Consider the following 22,681-nt stretch of genomic DNA (forward strand, 5'->3'; position numbering starts at 1 on the left):
AAAATTAAATGGAATACACATAGATTACGCAAGAGTTGTGGCATCTTCACGGCCTTAAAAATTGTTATATCATCGGTATTGTCACTGAACGCAATGCTGGTTAATAAAAGGGAAATAGAAAAATTGTTATCGATATCGCTTTTTTTCCATTTTTAGTTCTTCGGCCTATTTTTTTTTCTCTCTCTCTCTCTCTTTTTTCCTTTTCAAATTCATCTTTCAATTCGCGTATAGATATTTCCAAGATTTCTATGAGATTTTTATTAGCTTTTTAAAATTTTTATAAAATCATTAATTATCGTTAGATCGGTCAAGAATAGAATAAGATTTTTAAAGAGATGGAATATGAATAATGATTCGCTTCGAAAAAAATTCACACGTTCGTGTTCGATTAAATTCGAAAAGTCAGATTCGAAAAGAAGCAAATTATTATTAGATTAGCCTTCTTCTTCTCGATATCATCCTAAATTTTGTTAAAAAAAAAAAAAAAAAAAAAATATTTCGCGACTTTTCGGTCGCGTATTTTTCTTTTCCTTCTTTTTTCTTTTTTTTCCTCTGTATTATCTCCTTTTTCACGGCAGGATCGTGACTAATCACGTGGGAAAGTATCACGTGTGTTAGGCAGCATTGTAATGTGCATCTGACGTCCTTGCGGCATTCACAACGCATTTTTCCATTACCGTTAAATACCACGGGATGAACGCGCAGCATTTATAGAATCTATGCCAATTAATGAAACGAGTTAACTAACTGGAAAAAAAAATCGGTTAAAAATTAAAGAAAAATAAAAGAAAGAAAGAAAAAAGAAGAAGAAGCAAAAACAAAAATTATTCAATATCGATCAGAGGCGAATGGTTCGTTCGTTCCGTCTATTTTTCCAAAAATATGTATTTCGAGTATAAATATAATCGCGGTTTCTTCCTCCCCCCTTCTTTCTTTTCTTTCTTTCTTTTTCTTTTTTTTTTTTTTTTTTTCTCACTCGAATCCTGGCGCGCGGCGGCATCACAGTAATCACGAGACTGGCACGCACGAAGAAGCTCAATTAAATTGATCTCGGTAGTGTACCATTTTATTACGGCATTGTAAGGAACAATTGTTTTCTCACGTGTCTGAAAAACTGATTGCCAGTGATGTCACGTCCGGAGACCGACCTTCGCTCGCAGCCACGTCCGGCACACCGATTCTTTCTACGTAGATTCAGAAAAATGAGAAAATGAACGAGGCCTCGGGAGTCAGGTGAAACCTTTTAACCTGTTCTTTGATTCTTGCCTCTCGTCTCTTGCTGCCGGATAATGTATAGAACATAACCGAAGAGAATTCCACGCTTCTTTAGTTTTTCATTTCTGACTTTTCTATATATATAACGAAAGAAAATTAGACATTTGAGAATGAGAAAAAACTCTATTCGTTTCGATAAATTGAAAAGGAAGATAAGCTAATAATTACAATTTAAACCATCCTTATAAAACACGCACCATCTTACAACATCCCCTTGGATAAGTGTTGCTTCTTGCGACAGAACGAGAGATAAAATGTAAACAGAGGGTAAACAGTCGGAATTGATAAAAAAGAGAGAGAGAGAGAGAGAGAAAAAAAAGAAACGGTGAAAAGACGCGTGTATATGTAACATTGCGTGGAACGAACGAAGCTCGCATCGAGCTTACACACAGAAATATCTCGAGGATGGTTCGATATCGAGTATACCACGTTCCACGTGTCCGATTCACGTGTCCCGCCACGTGAACGTCTGTCGCTCGATGAAAATCGTGTCGAGGGGGTGGCGGAGGGGGTAGTGGTGGCAGTCGAGAGGGGAATGGAGCAAGTATTAAATGCAAACCGCGTACAAACGGAGCTACCTTGCTTATTAGCCACCTTCCAAGAGGTGTTACGCAATCCCAAGGGGTTGAATAAAGTAAATTCGAGTTGCCTCGAAAAGAGGAAGAAATGTTAAACTGTATATATATATATATAAATATACACACGTTGGATTGTTATCCGCTTAAATTAACGAGGGTATCGTATTTTGGTGGCAGGTCTATGCGTGGGAGCCTCGATTGTGATCGGTTGTATGAACGTCGAATTGAATGGCGGTATAATTAGCCTAAGCTTAAAAAACTGTCTAAATTTGAAGATCTAAATTTGAATTAATTTCGAATGGAGAGGCTAACGAATCGATTAATTAGTTCCGTAATCGTTTTGGACGGTTTTTTCCACTCCTATCTTTTCGACTCTCGAAACGCGTTCGAAGTTTAACTCGAGTTTCATCAGGGATATCTCGAGAAATCTCAATAACGAGCGTTATGTTTTACGTACGCGTTCCTTTAAATTTTTGTCAACAGATAGAATCGCTATACAGAATCGAGACAAAAATATACACACGACACGATAAATTCTAAAAATTTTCCACGAACGCGTATCCGTTGGAAAACGAGGGGGTTAATTAATCCGCTAAACTCACCCCCTCCCCCCTCTAAATCGCGTCCGGTTTCCTGCGCATAATTACTCCGACGAGGCGAAGAAAGGGTGTCGAAATTGATCAGTGTTCCGTATGCAAACTGTGCAACACAATCGTTCGGACGATTATTATCGTTCAACATCCTCGCACGATTTGCCCAGTCAATCGCAGGCGAGTCATAGACATTGATGAACGTCCCTTGCAACGACCCCCGTGTATTTTACGCTCGACCACTCGCCATATTTAAACCGATATGGAATGGTTAACCCGGTTCACTGAGTGTGTTTTCTCCGTTGCCCACCACATACGTTTCATCAACGTATATACGATCGCCTGTTTTGTTCTTTCCTCCTTCCCTCCCCCACCTCCCCTCTTTTCTTCTGGCCAGAGATGCGCCAGATGGGTGGTATATATACGGCGAAATATATTCTCGTCTGGCGTTGGACAGATAAAGGCTTCTCTATAGATCGATTAAAATATAAATTGCGCTTCGAACGTTCATCGCCCCCTATATACGGATGAGATAATTCTTCCCGCCTTCTACTCCGTTCATCTCTCGAAACGGGGTCCCAAAGATTTCCACGCTTGAAAAGGATCCTCCTGTCTTTATTATTATTCGTTATTTTCCTTCGTGTTCATTCGTTTTCAATCGTGGACATTTTTTTCTTTTTCCAGGGAGAGAAGGCTCTGCTTTCCCCCTTTAGGACAAGTTTATTTTTCCTCGATCCATCGATCGAAAGCAGAGTTTCGAGAATCTTGGACATTTCTGAAATCTCGTTTTCGATCGAAAAGGATTTATAAATGTTTAAGGCGCAAGTGAATTTCACCAATAAAATTTAATTCGAAACCGAAGAATAAGGATGACCCTTAAGGAAACGTAGCAAAGATTTGTTGATGGAAGAGAAATAAAGCGTGCACCGGTGCGAACCATGTTTTATTAATGCTCCATGTAAGATTAATAAGAGGTTAAGCGTGGGCATCGATGTACGAAAAAAGCGATGTACGTAACGTGTGTGTCTTTCGCGTGGCCGCATACATACGCATCGTGTCTCTCCTCGATGAGATTCGCGCATGAGATTACTCCGATATACGACAGTTTAGCCGTCGAACACGTTGGATTGTCGCAGGTCAGGTCAATTCAGGTCAACGTCCTCACCTCCCCTCTTCCAAATTTCCCTCGCACTCGCATTACCATCTGTCCTTCCTTCTCTATCCTAATTTTCCACCTTTTCCAATGACAATTGTTCGTCGTTTTTTTTTCTTCCAAAGATCCAATGCATAGTTTTATAGCATCGTTTCTTTTAAATTTTGAGAATTATTTGATTCTCATGACGATCGATTAGATTTGAATTGTAGGCAAAATTTTTAATAAAATCTCGATTTGTGTTAAATTCCAATTTTTCCCCCTCGTTTATCGGGGGAAATGCGTTGATTGGAAAAGTTGGCAGCGAGAGTTTCGTTTTCATTTGATAAAATTCTACTTTAACGCGTGTTAGAAAAAAAGGAAAAGAAACGAGGCTCTCACGCAATTTCGCGATGCAAATTATTGTGCCGCGTATCAATTTAGCGCGTCATAGAGGCAATTATGCGTAGGCCGCAGCTCTGTACCGTTGATCGCAATCTCTTTTCATTATATCGGATTGTTTATTCCTCGGTAAATATCACTGCCAACGATCCGTTTAGTTTTCTTATTTACTCCCGAGTCGAGTTTTGCGCGTTCGTCTCCGTTCTCTTTTTGCAAAACCATAAATCACGCTCGTGGAAAAAAAAAAAAGAAAAAGGAAAAAAAATTGTTTCGAACAATTTACCGTTGCGAGAGTGCAGCTTCGAAATTAGCATTTTAATGTGCTCGAGTGAAAAAAAAAAAAAAAAAAAAAAAAATGCGCGAGTTTCTTTCATCTCTCGATTCTTTCGTCGTCCATTTGTAGCACGTACGATGATACGAATTTATTTAGGAACAATAAAATTTATCGTCTATATTGAAATTTTGAATCAGCTCTTGAGTGAAAAGTGTTTTGTCACGTATAATTTGCCACGATAGAAAACAGATGATAGCAAAGTTTGTTATCTAGTATTGAAATTGTATTGAAAAATTCAACTGTCCTTAATTTATAACATCACGTCAGAAATAATTATCTTTTTAAATGGATTTATTGTCTCGTTAATTTCTTTTAAACAGATATATTTCGTATTTAATTCGTAACGTAGTCACGATTACGAATTACTCTCGTTTAAATTCGTGTTGATCAGAAATGGTAATTCGTAATAACGAGATATTTTAGATTATTATGGATATGATTGCTTCTTTTTTTTTTTTTTGATTTAAAGTTAGGAAGTTTAAAAATAGAAATTGGAAAATTTTATAATCCTATTTTTCTGGATACGTTCGATATTTTAAACCAGTTTATTTTACTTTCTTTTGCTAATTTCGTTTGCATTGACGTGGATAGAATGTATAATTAACTTATAAATCAATAACATCGATCTTCGCTTGTAATATCATATCGCTGATATTTCTGCAAATTCACATTTAATTAGAGAAATTTTTTTAATTAATTGCAGAGAGACAGGCTCTAATTACTTACATTCAGAACAAAATTTATAGGAAAAACTTGAAAACTGAATTTCATTGTTCGTTGTAGCAATTAAAGAAGCGGTTGTTGTAGTTGAAAAAAAAATTTCTTGAAAAATATTCCGCTTCTTTAATTGTTGCAACAAGCAATCACTTGTTTTCACATTTTCTTATAAACTTTACGTAAAATGTAACATTTGATTAAATTTATTGATTTATTCAATTTAAACGTTTGATTCATCTTTTTTCTTTCTCTTCATTTCTTTTTCTTTTTTTCTTTTTTTTTCACAAATTATCGATCGATATAAGATAACAGAAAGACGATATTAACTTTCAATATCGAAAATTATCAACTACGATTGAGATCATCAAACGCGCTAATTATTCACGATACTCGACTACTTTTCGCTCAATCGAGTCCCAAACTCAGCCGCAATCCCGATTCATCTCAATCTCTCCAACGACAATTAACCACTCTCCCCCCTCCCCCTCTCATATAAATAAACACCTACCTCCATTCTCCACCTCTCTCCATTTTCCACCATCTTCTTTCAAATTGGGTTCAATCGTCCCATTCCGTCATCATCTTCCATTCCAACTCGATCGAATCGTCGCCACCTCCTCCACTCGTAGTATCAATTAGTATCGACGATTACTATCTCTGCATTATTCATCCCTTCGCATCTGACCCGCTAATTAAATCCCACAGATCTCATGTAATATCCTTAACAAGCGGCCAAAACGGTATTGACTCACAAATTTCTTCTTCCCCCTCCTCTTCCTCCCTAACACTTGGCTATACAACTACATCGGATTGGTGGGAAAATCCGCGCTACGAACATCTTGTCTGCGGATTAAGATGATTTTATATAACAAATTAAAAGTTGACGAGGACACATACTCGAACAACTTCGTACTTCCTCTGCAAATAAATGTTTATCCTTCGAATCTCGAAAAGATTTATCAAAAATTATAAATTAATTTTCACAAACGTTCACACGAGTTTAAAAACTCGTTTATAAACTTGTTATCGATCAGTTGTCCCGATTAAATGTTCACACATCGATCGAATCAAAGATCAAAATCACTTTTTCAAATACAATTTGAAATACAATTATTGAAGATATCTTGTACGGGATATCCTCTCGTATCGAACAAATGGAAAAAAGGAAGGCAAAATCCTAACAACCACTTCCAAATCCATTCACCTTTCCAATCGTATCGCGCTATCTTATCTCGAATGCATTGCAAAACTGTGGAAACGTTCGAATTTCATAGCGGTGGCCGAAACGGTGTGCAATAAATGGAGCACACACACACACACAGAGAGAGAGAGAGAGAGAGAGAGGGAGAGGGAGAAAAAGAGGGAGGGAGGGAGAAAGAGAGAGAGTGGATGGCGGGTGGTGCGTAAGCGTACACGTGACCGAGGAACGTGCCTCCTGGTGCACGTGGAGCCGAGCCACATCCCCCTGGCGTCGGCCACCGCTCACTCGCCGAGCCTCGTGCTTTCAACCCTCTTTTGCTCGAGGCGGAGAAGAGGAACCTGTTCCTCTCAGTCATCCTCGAGCCTCTTCGGGCTCTACGCGCGCGTCCATCCTTCCTCGTCGATTATTATATCGCGGCATTAACTTCGGTGAAACCTTCCTCCTCCACGCGAAAAAAAAAGTCCCCAGTGTCTTCCGTCTCTGATTTCTTTTCTCTCTCTCTTCTTCCCCCCCTTCCCGTTTTATTTTTCACCCCGTCACTCGGTACATACTCGGCTCTATGATCGTATAAGGAACGTAAGAAAGGGGACGTTCGGCTAATATATTAAATATAATATATATATATATATATATACGTATATATGTATATTCGTGTGTATATAGCACCGTTCACGAGTATTTGGTTTTTGTGAAAGAAAACGGGAGAGGAGGAAGAAAAAGAGGAAGAGAAGAAGAAAGGGAAAGAAAAATTTGATGTCGCGTTTTTTTTTTTTTTTTTTTTTTTTTTTTTTATTAGATACTCTCCTAGAGTAGAGAATTGAAATTGATTTTGATAAATATCGTAATGTAGAAAAAAGATCGTTGGAATTATATACTACGATTGTCGAAAAATTAAACGGTAATTTTCATTAAACCATCCGATTCTCGAATATATTCTTTCTATTTTTCTTTTTTTTTTTTTTTTTTCTTTTTTTCGATCGATCGGTTATTTCTTTTTTTTTTTTTTATCCTCGATTATTCGTTTGAATTATTATATTGCTTTGTTGTGTATTGTTCAACGAGATTAAGAAAAAAAAAAAGAAAGAAAGAAAAGTGATCGAATACTTATGGACACAGTAGTAGTGGGTAGTGGCTTATGTACACGAGCATACATATGTGTATATACGTATATATAGAAACTATAATTGTGTGTGGCTATGTAAATGCGTGTGGGTATTATGTACATACAAATACGTGAACGGACAAGCCGATTTGCTTTCTTAGATTCAGCTGGTTTTCTTCTCACCTTGGACTTATCGCGCTCCGAGATTTTACCTTTCATCTCTCGTGCGACTATTCTCTTATTTTTGTATTGTTATTTGTATCGCGATGTCGCTGTGATGATGAGCCGTGAACACACGGACGGTGAGAATGAAGTGAACGGTGGAAAATATGGGGTTTATAGTGGAGGTTCGTCGTGCGGTCAATGTTTTCAAAATTTTTCACACAAAAACGAGGAAATTTCTTTTCCTTCCAAGGATAGAAAAGTGTCCGATCATTCGACACGATTCCTTCTTCACGAGTTTCTAAAATATTCGATAACTTTTTCTTCTATCGAATCTTTTTCTTTTTTCTCGAAATTTACTTCTTACGATTCTTCGAGAGAGAGAGAGAGAGAGAGAGAGAGAGAGAGAGAGAGAGAGAGAGAGAGAGAAAGAAAAACAAAAATTCAAAGTGTGACACATTTTTCTTAAATCACGGATCTTTGAAAGATAATAAATAAAATAAATATCGTATTCGCGCCAAATATTCATCCTTATTATTTTCTTCTTTCCGATTCAGATCGATTCATCGAAACGAAACGAATTTTGGAATTAATTTCTTCCTAATTTCCCTACGACCAAATGTCGAACATTTAATGCCGATATCCACGTTGAATTTTGATGAGATCAGGACGGGATGAAAAATTTATAGCGTGGTGAAACTGGCGTGGGCAGTATCACGATGTATTAACATTGGCCAGAGGCATTGTTCCTCGATCCTTTCTCGAAGGCTTAGCTCGTCGGGTCCTTGGCGACTCTCGTCGCATGCCACGCTCGTTCCTTCGATTAACATCAACGTAATATCCTGTAATCGAGTCAGTGTCGTTTACATTTCACATTTTCTTATTCTTTTTCTTTTTTCTTTTTTTCCCCCCCAAATTTTCGCGTGAATTTAATCTCTTTCGTCCGAATCCAAATATTTTCTCTTCTTTTTTTTTTTTTTTTTCGTATCGTTTCAATAATTACACGTTAAAGGAATAATAATATCGATCAATTAGAGAATTCTCTCGTCTGTATATATACATATATATATATTTAATCTTCTCAAAAAATTAAAAACACTTGCCACTTGATTTAAGAGACTTGGAAATCGACTTTCTCGGACTTAGAAAAAAAAAAAAAAAAAAACTCGAATCTAATATTAAAAGGGATTATTTTTCCCCCGGCGGGGCAGACTTCTCTTCGCCGTAGAAAATAGTATTAACCTCTTTATCCAATATGCAGAGAATCAAAGAAGCATCCAAAGTGTACGTATATTTCGAGTCCAGTCCAGAATTAAAAATCAAACCTTAACCCTAACTCTCAAGCGAGCCAACCAACGCAATGTTGAACGCCGAGTGTACGAAGTGATGAATGATAAAACAATCGTGGTGTTCGAACTGTGAAACGATCCCCCTGTTTCGGGGGTTGATTGAACGTGTCAACGTCGACGTTCTCGAAAGAATCATCGGATCAACTGTACGACAAAGGAAGAGGCCAAGGGATCAAAGAGAGAAAAGAAAGAAAGAAAGAAAGAAAGAAAGAGGGGGAAAAACATCGTGGAAAAGGGAAAGGAAATCCGGAAACTGTTGTTAAACTGGCAAGAAAAGGGGGAGGAGGTCCGATAGGTCCGAATGGGGAGCGAAGAAGGCGATGGGATGGCGAACGTGGATGCCGCCGCTTCGTGGCAACAGTATTACACCTGGTGCAACCCTTACTCGCACCCCCATTCCCATTCGCACCCCCACGGGGCGGGCGCGGGGCAGCCGCACACCCACTCCCACCCCCATCACTTCCATCACCCGAATCACATGAATCAGTATCAGCAGGCAGGTCAGTATCAGCAACAACAACCATCGGTGGCGGCATCCACCGCCAACCCATCCGCCCATTATTCCACCTCCCAGCAGTATCATCTCCAGCTTCAACCCGCCCAGACGCCACCCTTGCACCAACAGCAACAATTCCATCCGGTTAGGGGGCAGCCAGCGCCTAGAAGAGCTGCACCTTACGACCGAACAGGTATTCCATTAATAATTTATCTATTTTTTAAAACCAGCCAAAAGTATTCGAAAGTGAAATGGTGAATATTTATAACAGTGTTTAAAGAAGTAGCGACAACGGTGATCGAGAAACTGCTTGTCGCTTCCAATTAGATTAGATTCGTCGAGGATTATTTTTATCCGTCGATTAAAAATCAAAAGTGTCATACGTCCAAGTGTCGATACGATTATATCGAGGGGGAGGGGGATCGTGTTGAAAGAATCGGGGCGTTGTTGAAAAATTGGAAGAAGTGGGTGGAAGAAGATTGGAGGGAAAAGAATCTTTTTCTATCTGCCCGATCTTGTCCTTGGCTTCCGGATGCCTATTATCCTGCTCGCAACCCTGGAGGATTCGACGGATAAATTACGTAACTTACGTGGTCACGCGACGTCAATCACCAAATGGCTCGATCCTTCTCGAGGAATTAATAACGTCGGATAGTTTAGCCTCTCTTTCTAGTCTCGACCGCCTCCTCTTGTGTATCGCCCTGATTAAAATCCCATTCTCCGCCCCACGTTGGCCCGGTTATACCCCGGAGGATCGCGTTTCGTCCATACTTAGAACCTCTTGGTGGAATGAACTTGGTGAAAAAAACTGGACGGATCCAACGATTATAATGATCGATATAATACGCGCATAATATTCCGTAGAAGAGAATCGATGGAGCGAATGAGATTTACGCGATTGATGACTCAATAAAGACAGCTCGACGATACTCGCTTCTAAAAGTGTTTAAACTTTTTCTCTTTCTTTCCCTAAAAAATCTTTAATTCAAAAATTTGTCGACTTGTCACTTTAATTAATGTCGTTGTCACACGACTATTAATTAAATTAAAAATTCGTTTTGTCAAAATTCACGTGCGATCGAGATCGAAGATCCGAACAATTCTTTTTCCAACGATTCCAACGCGAAATCGACGTTTTGCACGAGCAATTTTCGTCCGATCGTTTCCCACCCGATTTTCCTCTCCCTAAACAAATTCAAAGTACAAAGAACGTAAGGGATGGAGGTCGAAATAAAAGCAACAGATTCCCTATGAATAATTCAGCGTTCGTTTCGGTTGCCTCGAAACTCTTTCTTCTTCTTCTTCTTCTTCGTCGTCGTCTTTCGTTACTCGTGCTCATCCCTTCGTGACAGCGTTCCAGACAGGGTGGATTTACTCGAGTCGATCGAGTCGTTTTCGTCGACATTTTTGTTTCGTCGGATACGTAAGAGAGACCGTGTAACATCCACGGATTATGTGTACGCGCGTCTGTGCCTCGGTTACGCAAACGTTTTTCCCAGAAAAATCGCGTCTTTCGTGTCGCATCTCCGTCATGCTGACGCCTCGATCTGTCCAACTCCATCGAAATCGTTCCATTCGGATTTCTTCATCCATCCATATTCAACAAATACAACAAAATACATATACATATATATATATATAGCGGTTATACACTATCATCGAAGGTGGTCTCGATATTTCAACGAATTTTCTCGTTTTTCAAATTTATTTAAAATTTAGAGCAATACGATGTGTAAACAATAGCATTGAATCAAGATCTTGTCTCGAATGTTTCGATATCTTTCCGTTTTTTTTTTTTTTTTCTCAATTTTTCAAGTTGTATTTAAATATATTGGAATGGAATTTAATTCTTTTCGAATTTTTATTTTCTTTTAAAACGAGCGAATTTTTGTCGTAGCAAAATGTGTTTGTTGTCGATCGAACGAATGAAGAAACGTTCACGTCGACGACAGGTTGTGACGTGATTATTTTCAATAGGTAGGATAAGTTTGTTAGAGATCGGTAATGCGCTTGTTTAACTCGGCTACCGTGATCGAAGGAAGCGGCTCGTTACGATGATCATTTTCTGCAAGATTGCCTCCGATTATCCGTTGTTGGCCGGTGGACTCGATTCTTTTGATCTTGGATCGATTTAGCCACTCGATAACAAATTGCGTTAAAAGAAAACGAATTTAAAATTTAAATACAAGCGTTAAAAATTGAATCTCTTGTCAATAGACACGTGTAAAAAAAAGAAGCTCAAAAATTGAATTCTCCATAAATATCACCTCTCGATTCGTTCATTTTATTCAGATTAAAAAAATTAAATATCACAAAAATAACGAAATAAGAATTTTGAAAAGACGATACGTAAAAGCGTTCCGCATTTTCCCGTATTTGGATTATTCAAAACAGTAGATTTGTGTCGTCGAAATAAACCGAAATAAGAAATAAGTATTTTCGTATCGGACAAGTTTAACGAATAACATTGGCGATACGCGTTCACGGTTATTTTTCTCTCCATGGAAATTCGCGATAATCCCCGTCGGTGGAATAAACAGCAACGTCCATCATCCGGAGTGGCGGTACATGAAAACCGTATCTAATCGTTCGCCATTTCCATGAGCGGGACTGTCTTTCACCGGCCTGTCCTCTCTCGTTCCCATTCAACTTTTATGTTGTCCTTTTATTCAAATCGCGTTGGCCAGTTTCCACGCAAACTCTTTTCCCAACCTTACACTTGCTCCACTTGTTTCTTATTCTCTTTCCCTTTAACTGGACTGATAGATGATAGAATCTCTCCCTATCTCTTCCCTTTTTTGTTTCCTTTTTTTTTTTGGCAAGTAATTACAACGAATATCTAATATTTTACTGTGCGTCCCGATCGTTTCTACTCCAATTTTCATTAAATCTCTCGTTAAAAAATATGCGAGTAAAAATGTTTTGGGTTTGGTTGTTAATACGATGTCGTCGAATATATTCGTACACTGTTAAAAGAACCGACTCGACTCGGATGAAGAATCGCGTGTAGAATATGCTTGATATGTTGAACGGTTAAGCATGACGAAAGGAAGGAAGATGATCGACGAGACTGGAAGAGAAAGACAGGAAAACCCGACGAGAAGCCTTGAGCGAACGAAGAAAAAAAGGAAAAAAAAAAAAAAACGGAAAATTCCCATGAACAGCGGAAATCGTTTGCTGTTCGCTACGAGCCTCCATTAGGACACGCGAGTATCAATTAGAATGATAATATTCCGCAAAAAAAAAAAAAAAAATCGCTTACAAACTACTCCTCCAATGTATCAACGACTCGATGAAATAAAGAAGAAGGAAGAAAAGAAAGAAAGAAAGAAGGAAGGAAGAATTAGTCGTCGTCAATTAGTTCCACCTTGGACAAAATCCATTACGATCTTTCCTAGATCATTCGTGTAGCGAATCGTGTGGGCGCAACAATCGATGGATCCTTCGCCGCGGCAAACTTTCTCAAGGACGAGCGTTCCGTCTCGTTGCCGAGGATAATGCAACGTTACAGGATAACCCGTGAGCGTGTCTCCACGTTCATTTCCACGGAGGATCATCACCAGGATACGCGAATAATCGTTCTCCACCTCGTCTCTCCCTCCCTCTCTCTCTCTCTCTCTCTCTCCATTTGAACCGATGGAAACGAGGCAAATCCTGGTAAACGTGTCTCTACGTCCCATTCGATCAAGTTCCACGCAGTTTCCACCTCTTCCTCGACCCGAGTCGCGACTCCCTCTGACCGCCTATTTCTCTCGATCGAGCTGCCCGATAGATGGTATTCCCTTTCGAATACCATCGATGAGCCGGGGATGGGATCGAGTTTTCTTTTCGAATCTTTAAGACGATCGTTTCTCTTCAGTTTCGTTGAAAATTATTTATTTGATCGAGAAAGGAAATGGAATTGCATATTCCATTTTTGAAAGGACGTGACAATAAATTGTACCCCAACGAATATTTCGACGAAACTCGTTCTTCGTCTCCATCGAGAAAGACGCGTATATTTGGAAGATGTTTTATTATATTGTAGCGGGAAGGAAATCATTCGTCGCGTTCACGCGCCGAATCCACGAGTTTTTCGAGTTAAAATATTCTCGATTAAGGGTCATCGTTCGAAGAAAATCCCACGAAGCTGCATCAGTGCGTGCATCTGCTTGCACATGCAGGCGATGGCAGCGCGTGTGGGCCGGGCAGATCTTCCGCTGGATTTTGCACGATGACTCACCCCGCGCCGACTCGTGAGTTCCGCGAAATATCGAGGAAGCTTTACTTTCGATCGGGAAGGGATAAACCACTTTTGAAGGATCGGGATAAAAAATCGAGAATTGAAAATTTGCGGAGCGGAGATTTCTCGAAAGAATTAATTAATTAATCGGGATGACCGATTTTTGTTTGCGTTGTGAACGAAAAAAAAAATGTACGAATTAAACGAATCTCAATCGAAATCAATCGAAAAAAGTTGAGAAAAGATAAAACGCTTTTATCGCACGAAAGCGAAAATACTTACGTCTCGGGTATATGCGCAAATATAATTCACGAGTCGGGTAATAATAGATCGAGAAAACATCATCCTCCAATATATTTTTCCTCCAATCAATTGTTGACCACGTTTCGAATCACACTGTCGCGAGGACGATTCACACAATTTTCTGGAGAATTTTATTTTGCGATAGTATCTTCTTTTTCCATCGCGCGAAACACGCGTCGATTATTCTCGAGGGAATAGAAAAAAAAAAAAAAAAAAAAAAAAAGAAAAGAAAAAAAGATACACACAATTATGATGATAATTATGAAATCTTCCCTGTTGACTGTTACTTACTCCTCCTGGTGCGTTTCCAAGCATTGAAAGGAACGGGTATACTCGCTTATTGGAAGCTATGGTCGCATAGAAAACGCGCGATAACTCATATATTCGCGATTAACGCGAAACCTCGACTAGTTAGTGTTGCTAGGCACTGGTGTAATTGCATCCTGACAGTGAATAGATTTACACTTCTGGCTCGGGGATACCAGCTTCTGCCAATATCATTCTCTCTAATCAACCGATTGCAAACGTTATTCATTCGTATACCCTGTTCACGGTAGTTCTTTCTTCTTTTTTCCTCTCTTTCTTTATCACGTAGACAAAGGCGAAACTTCGTTAAATAATAATTTTCTTAATTGAACATCCTATGCGGTTATTTCCGTTTGAAAAGTATTTTTTTTTTTTTTTTTGTTTTTAAGCAAATTAAGGTTTTCTTCTTTTTTTGCCCCTACAACTTGTGTCGTAACGAGTGGTTGTCGATTAGGTTTGATAACGGGGATCGAACATTTGAAAATGTTTGTTGAATTGAAGAAAAGGGATTGTTAAAGTTAAGTTGGATCGACGAAGAATTTTAATCTGTTATAAAACTGCATAAGTGAATCCTAAATTTAGTATTTGAGAATTTTCACAAACAATGAATTTTTTGTTTTGATTTCCACGCTTAATCGCTAATACATCCGATCGTTTAAATTTTTTCAAATATTCCCGCTTCAAACTTCCTCAAACTCGTCGCAACTGTAAAAAAGACAAACCTTTAAAAAATTTTCCATTTCCAAAATCTCCACACCACCTCATCCCGATAAATTTCTATCTCCCATAACTAATCTCAATTATATCCAAACCGAAAAAAAAAAAAAAAAAAAAAAAATCGCTTCAAACTCTCGCACGCTATTATTCTTGCGTCTCGCGTCAGAGCGAGCCGCGACGAATCGTTTTCTCGGTATAAAGACGAGGTATAAAGCTCGATAAAAGGAAAGAGGAAGCGAGGGAAAGTTTGACGAAGAGAAGGAAGGACGAGGTTGGGTCGAAGACAGTTTGCTAGAAGCCAGCGTGTCCATACCACGAATACTCCCACTTGCGAATTATGCGAGATACCCTATCTCTCGCGAGAGTAACATTTTCTGTGGATGCTGATCTCTGACCCCGAGATCCCGGCCCAAACAACCATCCGCCTGGGCCCACGCGTCCTCCGCTGCTCTCTTTCTCGTATCCTCCATCGTCCTTCGACTTCTACTCCTTCCCCGAGACATCTAAACTGGATTGAATTTTCACGACAATTTTATTCTATTCTCTTAATATCGTATAGAAGAGTCGAAAGGGATTTTCAACTTTTCTTGATAAAATAAAATAATGACCATTTTTTTGAATGGTTTTATCAAAGAAATATCGTGTGACGTCGATTGAAATTTGAAAGGGGAAATTCAAGAGTTCTTGGATTTATAGATATTTTAAAAAGATATTAGATCCACAATTGAATTGTTATATCAAAAAACTGTTAATAAAAATAAATTCTTATGAAAATTCTTTTTGTTTTTTTTCTATAGTAAATCGAATTTAAATTTAAATTTTAATTTGCATTTATTTTATTTAATTTGCGCATTTTCCTTTGTTCAACATGCTTCGATAGTATATAACGTGGTGATGCGATAAGAGAAGAAAATCTTTAGATCTAGATTTATTAGTAAAGTAAAGTAGTAAGCAGATTAGCCAGACACATTTCCATCTTATCTCTCTTTCATCTTCTTTTTTTTGTCTATTCTTGACATAATTTGTAATTAAATCATTAATTCTCTCTCTCTCTCTCTCTCTCTCTCTCTCTCTCTATTTATCTCTCTCTTTCTCTCTCTTCCCATTGCACAGTTTTGCATCTATCTATTTATCTTTCTCTCATTTTCATACATCGACGTTCACGCAAATACTGTACTTCTATCATTTTCAGGTGACCCCATGATAACATCCTCTCTGAAGGGTAAGTGACAAACGACAGCTCATACATTTCTCTTCCTTTTTTTTCTTCTTCTTCTTTTATTCTCTCTTTTTTTTTTTTGAGATATTTTTTCTTTTCTTTTCTTTTCTTTTTTTTTTTTTTTAATTCTTTTTTGCATCCACTCCCTCAAATACGAACGATCCACGCAAGGATCATCGTTTTATCCACGAATCTTCCCCTAACTTTCTAGAACGAGGACAACAGTGGGACGTGTTCTCTCATTTGCATGAGAATTTTTTTCTTCTGTCTTCTCTATTCACACGCTTCTACTCTCTTTCACACACGTAGGAATTAGGAAAGTGCATCGAGACGATTCCGATTTTGACGATTCGCGATAGTTTTTTTTTTTTTTTTTTCCCGTACGAAGAAAGTTTTTATTCTTCGAAATGGAGTTTTTTTTTTTTTTTTTTTTTTTAATATAAATTTCAATGCATAATGATACGATAGTTTTTCTGAAAGTTTGAAAAATTCAAAATTTCGTTCGATAACTCGTAGACGAAGTTTAAAAGTTTGGAAGATTAGATTAGAAGAAGTTTAAAATACATTTTAAGTTAATTCGTCTCGTTGGAAACGACTTCGATGCATTTTCGAGCAATTAGGCAAATACAGATAGTACTGCACTCGTTTTACAATGGTGCATCGGTTAGGTTTAGATAATGAGTAAAATAGTAGAACACACGATACAAAATGTTATTGAAAAGAAGCACGATAAGACGGTGGCGTTCTATTTCACGAAATTCAGAATTATATTTTGGAATTCGGAAGAAAGCAAGAATTTGCTGCACAAGAAATCGACAATATCGAGGATCTTGCTTTCATCGAATATATTAATCGAAACACTACACTAGACCACGATTCCTGTTTGAAAGAATTAACTTGTGTGTTGTATGTGATTGTATGTGATTGTGTACGAGATCAAGAAAGAAGAAAAAGAAAAAAAAAAAAAGAAAAAAAAAACGACGAGGAAAGAAATATTCGAGTATAATTTCAATTTTTCCAAAATTTAAACGAAAAGTAAAAATTTCAAAAAAGGTAATGAAAGTTAGAAAATATTTGACGAAATATTTGAAAATTTAAACGAAATTAAACAAAATTATCGAGAATATCACGAAAATTTGCAATTCTTGCAAAAATTTCTTGATAAATTTAAAAAAAAAAAATTCGAAAAATTTCCACTTTCAACGTGTAAATTTCTTACAAGAAAAAAAAAAAGAAAGAAAAGAAAGAAAAGAAAAAGAAAGGTTAATTAAGGAATTACTTAAGTCAAACAGCATCGAAACGAAGTTTTCATCGCGAAGCGAATAGAAACGGTCGCCGGTGGACAAAAGCTGTTTAATATGTGCATTAATTCAACGCGTTTCATCGTCAATAATTTATAAGTCTCGTAGCTATTAATTACGCATCTCGAACGTACGCGCAAGTATGCCGAGAAGCCGTGCGCGATTGGTTACGTGCTATTATAAGTAACAAGGGTCTACCGCGCCAATCTTTCCTCTCTTTTCTTTCTATTAGCTATAGGCGATTTTCAAGCATTTTAATTATGCAAATCGTTAAGATCGTTTTGCTTCCACTCCGTTTCTATTTATTCTATACCTCGCGTATAGAATTGATATTATTATTATTATTATTGTTATTGTTATTATTTAGAATTGGAACTTGTACTTTTCTTCCTTTTTTTTTTTTTTTTTTTTTTTTAATTTCGATTCAACGGAGTATTCTGATATTGAAATCTAAATACGAGTGGGATCGAATACGGATGGAATTGTGGGATTTAGTTTAGAAATGAATTTTTCGAAATTTTCGATAAATCTAAAAGTCTGAATGTTTTACAAATTTAGAGATTTGGAATTCGAGAACTCGCGAATTTATGTATTAAATTAAAGAAAAAACTCTAATGAGAAAATTCGGAGATTTGTATAATTCTTCTAAAGCTTGGAAGAAATTTTATCAAAAACGTCCATAATTTAGGGATAAACGTTTAATCTCGATCGATGTTGATCGATAATTTCGGTTAACAGCGATAATACAATAAAATATCGAAGGGCGAATTCCATCCCTTGGAGGAAGAAGGGAGGGAGCGTGAATTTTAATCGAAAATATAACATAACCGATGCTCGTTCGACTTACCTCGTCTCGAATGGCAATGGATTATGCGTCGAAACGTCCTCCACGGGTCGAATCGCGATCGTTTTACGCGTTTCCCGGGTGTCGATCCGTGGAGGCATGTCGGCCAACGAACAGATAGATATTCTCGTTTCACCCGACAACATCGGTCTGCCTCTTACATTTTATCTCGCAAGATGTGGCAATGCCGTGTTATGCCCCGGCCACGGCTGACGTTATGGAAGGATAATCCCATGCGGTCGACGGTTCGCGTCTCAGATTTCGCGCCGAGACCATAATCTGGTCGAGGAGGGAGACGAAGAGGCATGGCGCAACCGGCTCGTACCCCGTGTAAAACTTGGTTGTGTGCACTTCCACGCAAATTTTTCACCCATACCCGTTTCCTTGTTCCAATATTACGAACGGATAACAAAATGTGAACGAAGTAAAAGGATCGATAGGAAACCAGACAAATAAAATAAAATTCGTTTCCTTCGAATTTTAAGAAAGGCTAATTTTAACAAGTCGTGATTGATTCGTTTTGCGAAACGATTCGATTGGAGTGAAGAATATAAAAGATGGTACATTTAATGAAGGAAATAGGGAATAAATTACGTTTATTTAGATGTGGATCGTGCCGACGCTCTCGATCGACTGTGCCGAGCCCGCGTCGCGCGGCGGTTAAATAGGAGAGGAGACGAAACGACGATCGCGTGACATTTCATTCGCGCGTATAAATACACGAAATATGAATCCCACTTTTACGTATATAAAAATGAAACGCGTTCGATCGATATTTTTACGATATATGCGATAAAAATAGCGAGGTGGAAATTAATTTTTTTCATTTATTCATTATAATAATTTTTTAAAGTATCGGGAAAAAAAATTTTTTTTGAAGCGTAGATACGAAAGGAAACGAAACAAATAAAATCGATTCTTTCGAATTTTAGGAAAGATTAATTTTAAGAAATCGCGATTGATTCGTTTTGCGAAACGATTCGATTGGAGTAAAGAATATAAAAAATGGTATATTTAATGAAGGAAATAGGGATAAATTACGTTTATTTAGATGTGGATCGTGCCGACGCCTTCGTTCGACTGTGCCGAGCCCGCGTCGCGCGGCGGTTAAATAGGAGAAGAGACGAAACGGCGACCGCGTGACATTTCATTCGCGCGTAAATACACGAAATATGAATCCCACTTTTACGTATATAAATGAAACGCGTTCTATCGATATTTTTGCAAGGATTTTTTTACGATGTGTAAATGTATTGCTTCGTGTGATAAAAAAAGCGAATTGTAAATTATTTTTTTATTTATTTGAAATAAAAGAATCGATTTTTTACATTCTTTCTAGCGAGACGAAAGAGTGATTTTTTGAAGTATCGAAAAAAAAAAAAAAAAAAACGCTTTTTTTTAAGCCTAGATACGAAAGGAAAGAGATATAGGTTAATTTGAAAATATTTTAAAATATAACGAATACAACGAATTGAAAGAAAGCATTGTATGGAGATCGAATTTTTAATTTCGATCGAAAAATATTAATTTGAATTAAATTAAAATTTTTTAAGTATCGTTCATCACGAGATTCGCATAGAATGGAATTTTCTTCCTATATTTCTTTCGCTAATTTTGATCCAATCAAAAAAAAAAAAAAAAGGAAAAAAAATTGGAGAAGGTTAGGTTTTACGCTATGAAATTCAACCACGCGCATGTGGTTAGTTCAGTGGTCACTAGCGATCAGTTTCTTCAAAATCATTTATAGAGACTGTCCGATCGATATTTCTTCAAGTATTCTTCCGGTTCCAACAACACGAATAGCGTCCATTTCGAACGAATAGCGGATGATATAACCTGTCACTTCGAGCCTTTCTACGATATCCTTTCCAGGATACACTCTATCTTCCTAATGAAATTGAGAAAATCTCCATATCTTCTTAAGAAGATATCCACGAAACAGAATTTCGAGAATAACAAAAGAGGAGAAATTTTAGCGATACGTGTAAAACAATAGAAAAAAAAAAGAAGAGAAAGAAAGAAAATTGAAACTAACTTTTTGATACATGATATGTCGATAAATTTCTTTCATCTTGAAATATCGAGGTCAGCTCTTCTCTTCAATTTCTTGGGAGATCAATTTCGACCGATCAGCTGACAAAGGAGATTCAAAACTCACGTGTACAAAAGATGTACAAAAGGATCTTGTCAAAGATCCATTTCTCCTTTCTCCTCTTCTCTCTCTTTTCGATTTACACCACTCTTCTTCCATCTTTCCAACTCGTATCCACTTATTTTTTTTTTCTTCTTATTTCTCTATTAATTAAATTCTTTTCAGTTCGTTGCATAAGCGTGCAACCATTTTTTTAATTAAAGTAGCGCAGTTAAAGAACGCAAGCAATAGGAAATTCTCTATCCGTGAAATCGAAGAACTAATAATAGAAGGCGAGCTTCTATCGGGATCTAATAATCGTTAATCGTCACGTGTAAATAATTATCAAAGATTTTTCATCTAAAAGTGTTTGCAAGAAGAAGCCTTCAACGTTCGAGGAAAACGATGGAGAGAAGCGACACAGCGTTCGTCGTATTAACTCTGCGTTAACACGATAAACAAGATTGATGAAGAAACGATGAGGCGCGATACGAAACGAGAATACGTTGTTATTATTATTATTAAAACGTGTAATTATTGCGATGGAAAAATAAGGAAAACATCAAAGCGATGATGGAGAACGATTTGAATAACGGGGTGACAAAAAAAAAAAAACCTGTCGTTAAATTCCAACAAACGCATTCTACTCGTCGATTTCTTTTAATTATCGTCCTCGCGTGTTGAACATTCGGCTGGCGTCGATTCAAATCGTTGAATCCACGGCGAAATCGAGTCGATACCATGTTAATCTCATTCATTAAACGATCGCCGGATTAATCGTTTGCCAAGCGTTTGTCTACGTGGAATTAAACCACGCTTCGATTTAATTTACATTTCTCTCGAGCCAGGAATTCTCTTAAATCTAAGATTTAAATCATGCTTGATTACTTCGTCGACACGTGACGACGATTTTAAATTTCGACTTTTAATTCGTGTCTCGAAAAAGGAAAAAGGGGGGTGGGGAGAATCGTTGTGGAAAAATTCAAGTCTCCAGCGAGATTTATTCTCAACTGTTAATATGATCGATAAACCGATCATCTCGACTTTCACTTTCACTTTCTTCCAATCTTCTACTCGGTTTAAGCGTTAACGACACGCTAAGGGTTGTTCCAAAAATCTAAATTTGTAAAGAATAGATGTCTATCGTACCTGCCGTCCCTTATCTTTTTCACTCCTTGTAACCACCTTCTATCTATCTTTGTACAAATATAACTCGATCCACGACTCGTCATAACTCATCCTCGATACGAATTCTCCTTAATATCATACTTTGATGGAATCGAAGGGAAAAAAATAGCGGTTAACGAAGAATCGGCCACGATGAGAGATAATCCATTAATCGTGTAATAATTGGCATATCTCTGGGCCAATATATCTCCTAATCAGAGAGTTAACGAACAGGGAGAGGATGGAATAAGAAGGAATCTTGTTGAAGGCGAGGAACGATTCTCTTTAACTCTTTCTCTCTCATAAAGGACGATAAAAACGGTTCGTTAGACGAAAACACGCGTAATGTAAGATGGACAATCGATGAATTTTTCCAAGTAATCGCGATAAATGGCTCGTTACGGACTCGTCACGTGGTAAACTCGTTATCCCGTTCCAGTATTCTAGAGAGAGAGAGAGAGAGAGGCTTATAATTACGATCAATCAACGAAAGAAGAAAATCATGTATGAGGCGCCAAAGATGAATAGTAATTTCATTATATAACGTTTTAACCCGATTTATCGCGCGATTATTCCGAAAATAATTTCTCAAATATTTCTCCTTTTTCTTCCATTCGTTGATTATTATGCAATTCCGATTATTGGGGGAGGGAGGGGGGGGGGGGAAACGTCGAGAAAAAATGAGAATTGCGAGATATTGGAAGGGAGAGGAGGGAGATCGTTAAGAAGAGATCGAGGATGGCTCGATCTGGAATGTTACGTAAACGCAACGCTTATTTCGGCGTTTGGATTTTTGTTTATTTTAAAGTTAATTAGAATCAACATCATCATGTGCGGACACAGATTTAAGATAGAAAAATAAAGTTGGAGTTTTCAATCAAGAAAGAAAGAAATCGAAATTACTGGAAAAATAATATCGATCGCTTTTCGAAATAATTTTTTCTTCACTTTTCGTTTTCACAGAAGAATTTCATGTTTGCTTCTCGAGGCAAAGGCGACCAATTAAAAACGAGCATCGAGCGTAATTACTCTTTCCTCGCCTTCGATAATTATGTTTCTCCCGATGTAAAAAGCAGTACAATTCACGGAAACTTCGAAATTACCTTATTTCCTTGAAAATCAGTCAATTGATT

At 37.6% G+C, this 22,681-nt stretch overlaps 1 protein-coding gene across 5 annotated transcripts in view; it reads left to right on the forward strand.

The window, feature by feature from the left end:
- The window catches only part of LOC100870405 (PAR-domain protein 1), a 95,413-nt gene that overhangs the window by 17,543 nt on the left and 55,189 nt on the right, over positions 1–22,681 (forward strand). For 2 of the 5 annotated variants that reach the window (XM_086908689.1, XM_086908693.1), the window contains exons 3-4: positions 8,755–9,531; positions 16,079–16,108. In XM_086908689.1, the coding sequence (XP_086764815.1) occupies positions 9,144–9,531; positions 16,079–16,108 (418 nt within the window). In that variant the 5' untranslated portion in view covers positions 8,755–9,143. Of the gene's footprint in view, positions 1–6,990; positions 8,346–8,754; positions 9,532–16,078; positions 16,109–22,681 lie in introns of those variants that run through there. The other 3 variants (XM_086908692.1, XM_086908690.1, XM_086908694.1) reach the window with 3 other exon arrangements.

Source organism: Apis florea, unplaced genomic scaffold (genome assembly GCF_048593485.1).
Source record: "Apis florea isolate Af1SG1 unplaced genomic scaffold, ASM4859348v1 contig_3081_pilon, whole genome shotgun sequence".
Classification (NCBI taxonomy): Eukaryota; Metazoa; Arthropoda; class Insecta; order Hymenoptera; family Apidae; genus Apis; species Apis florea.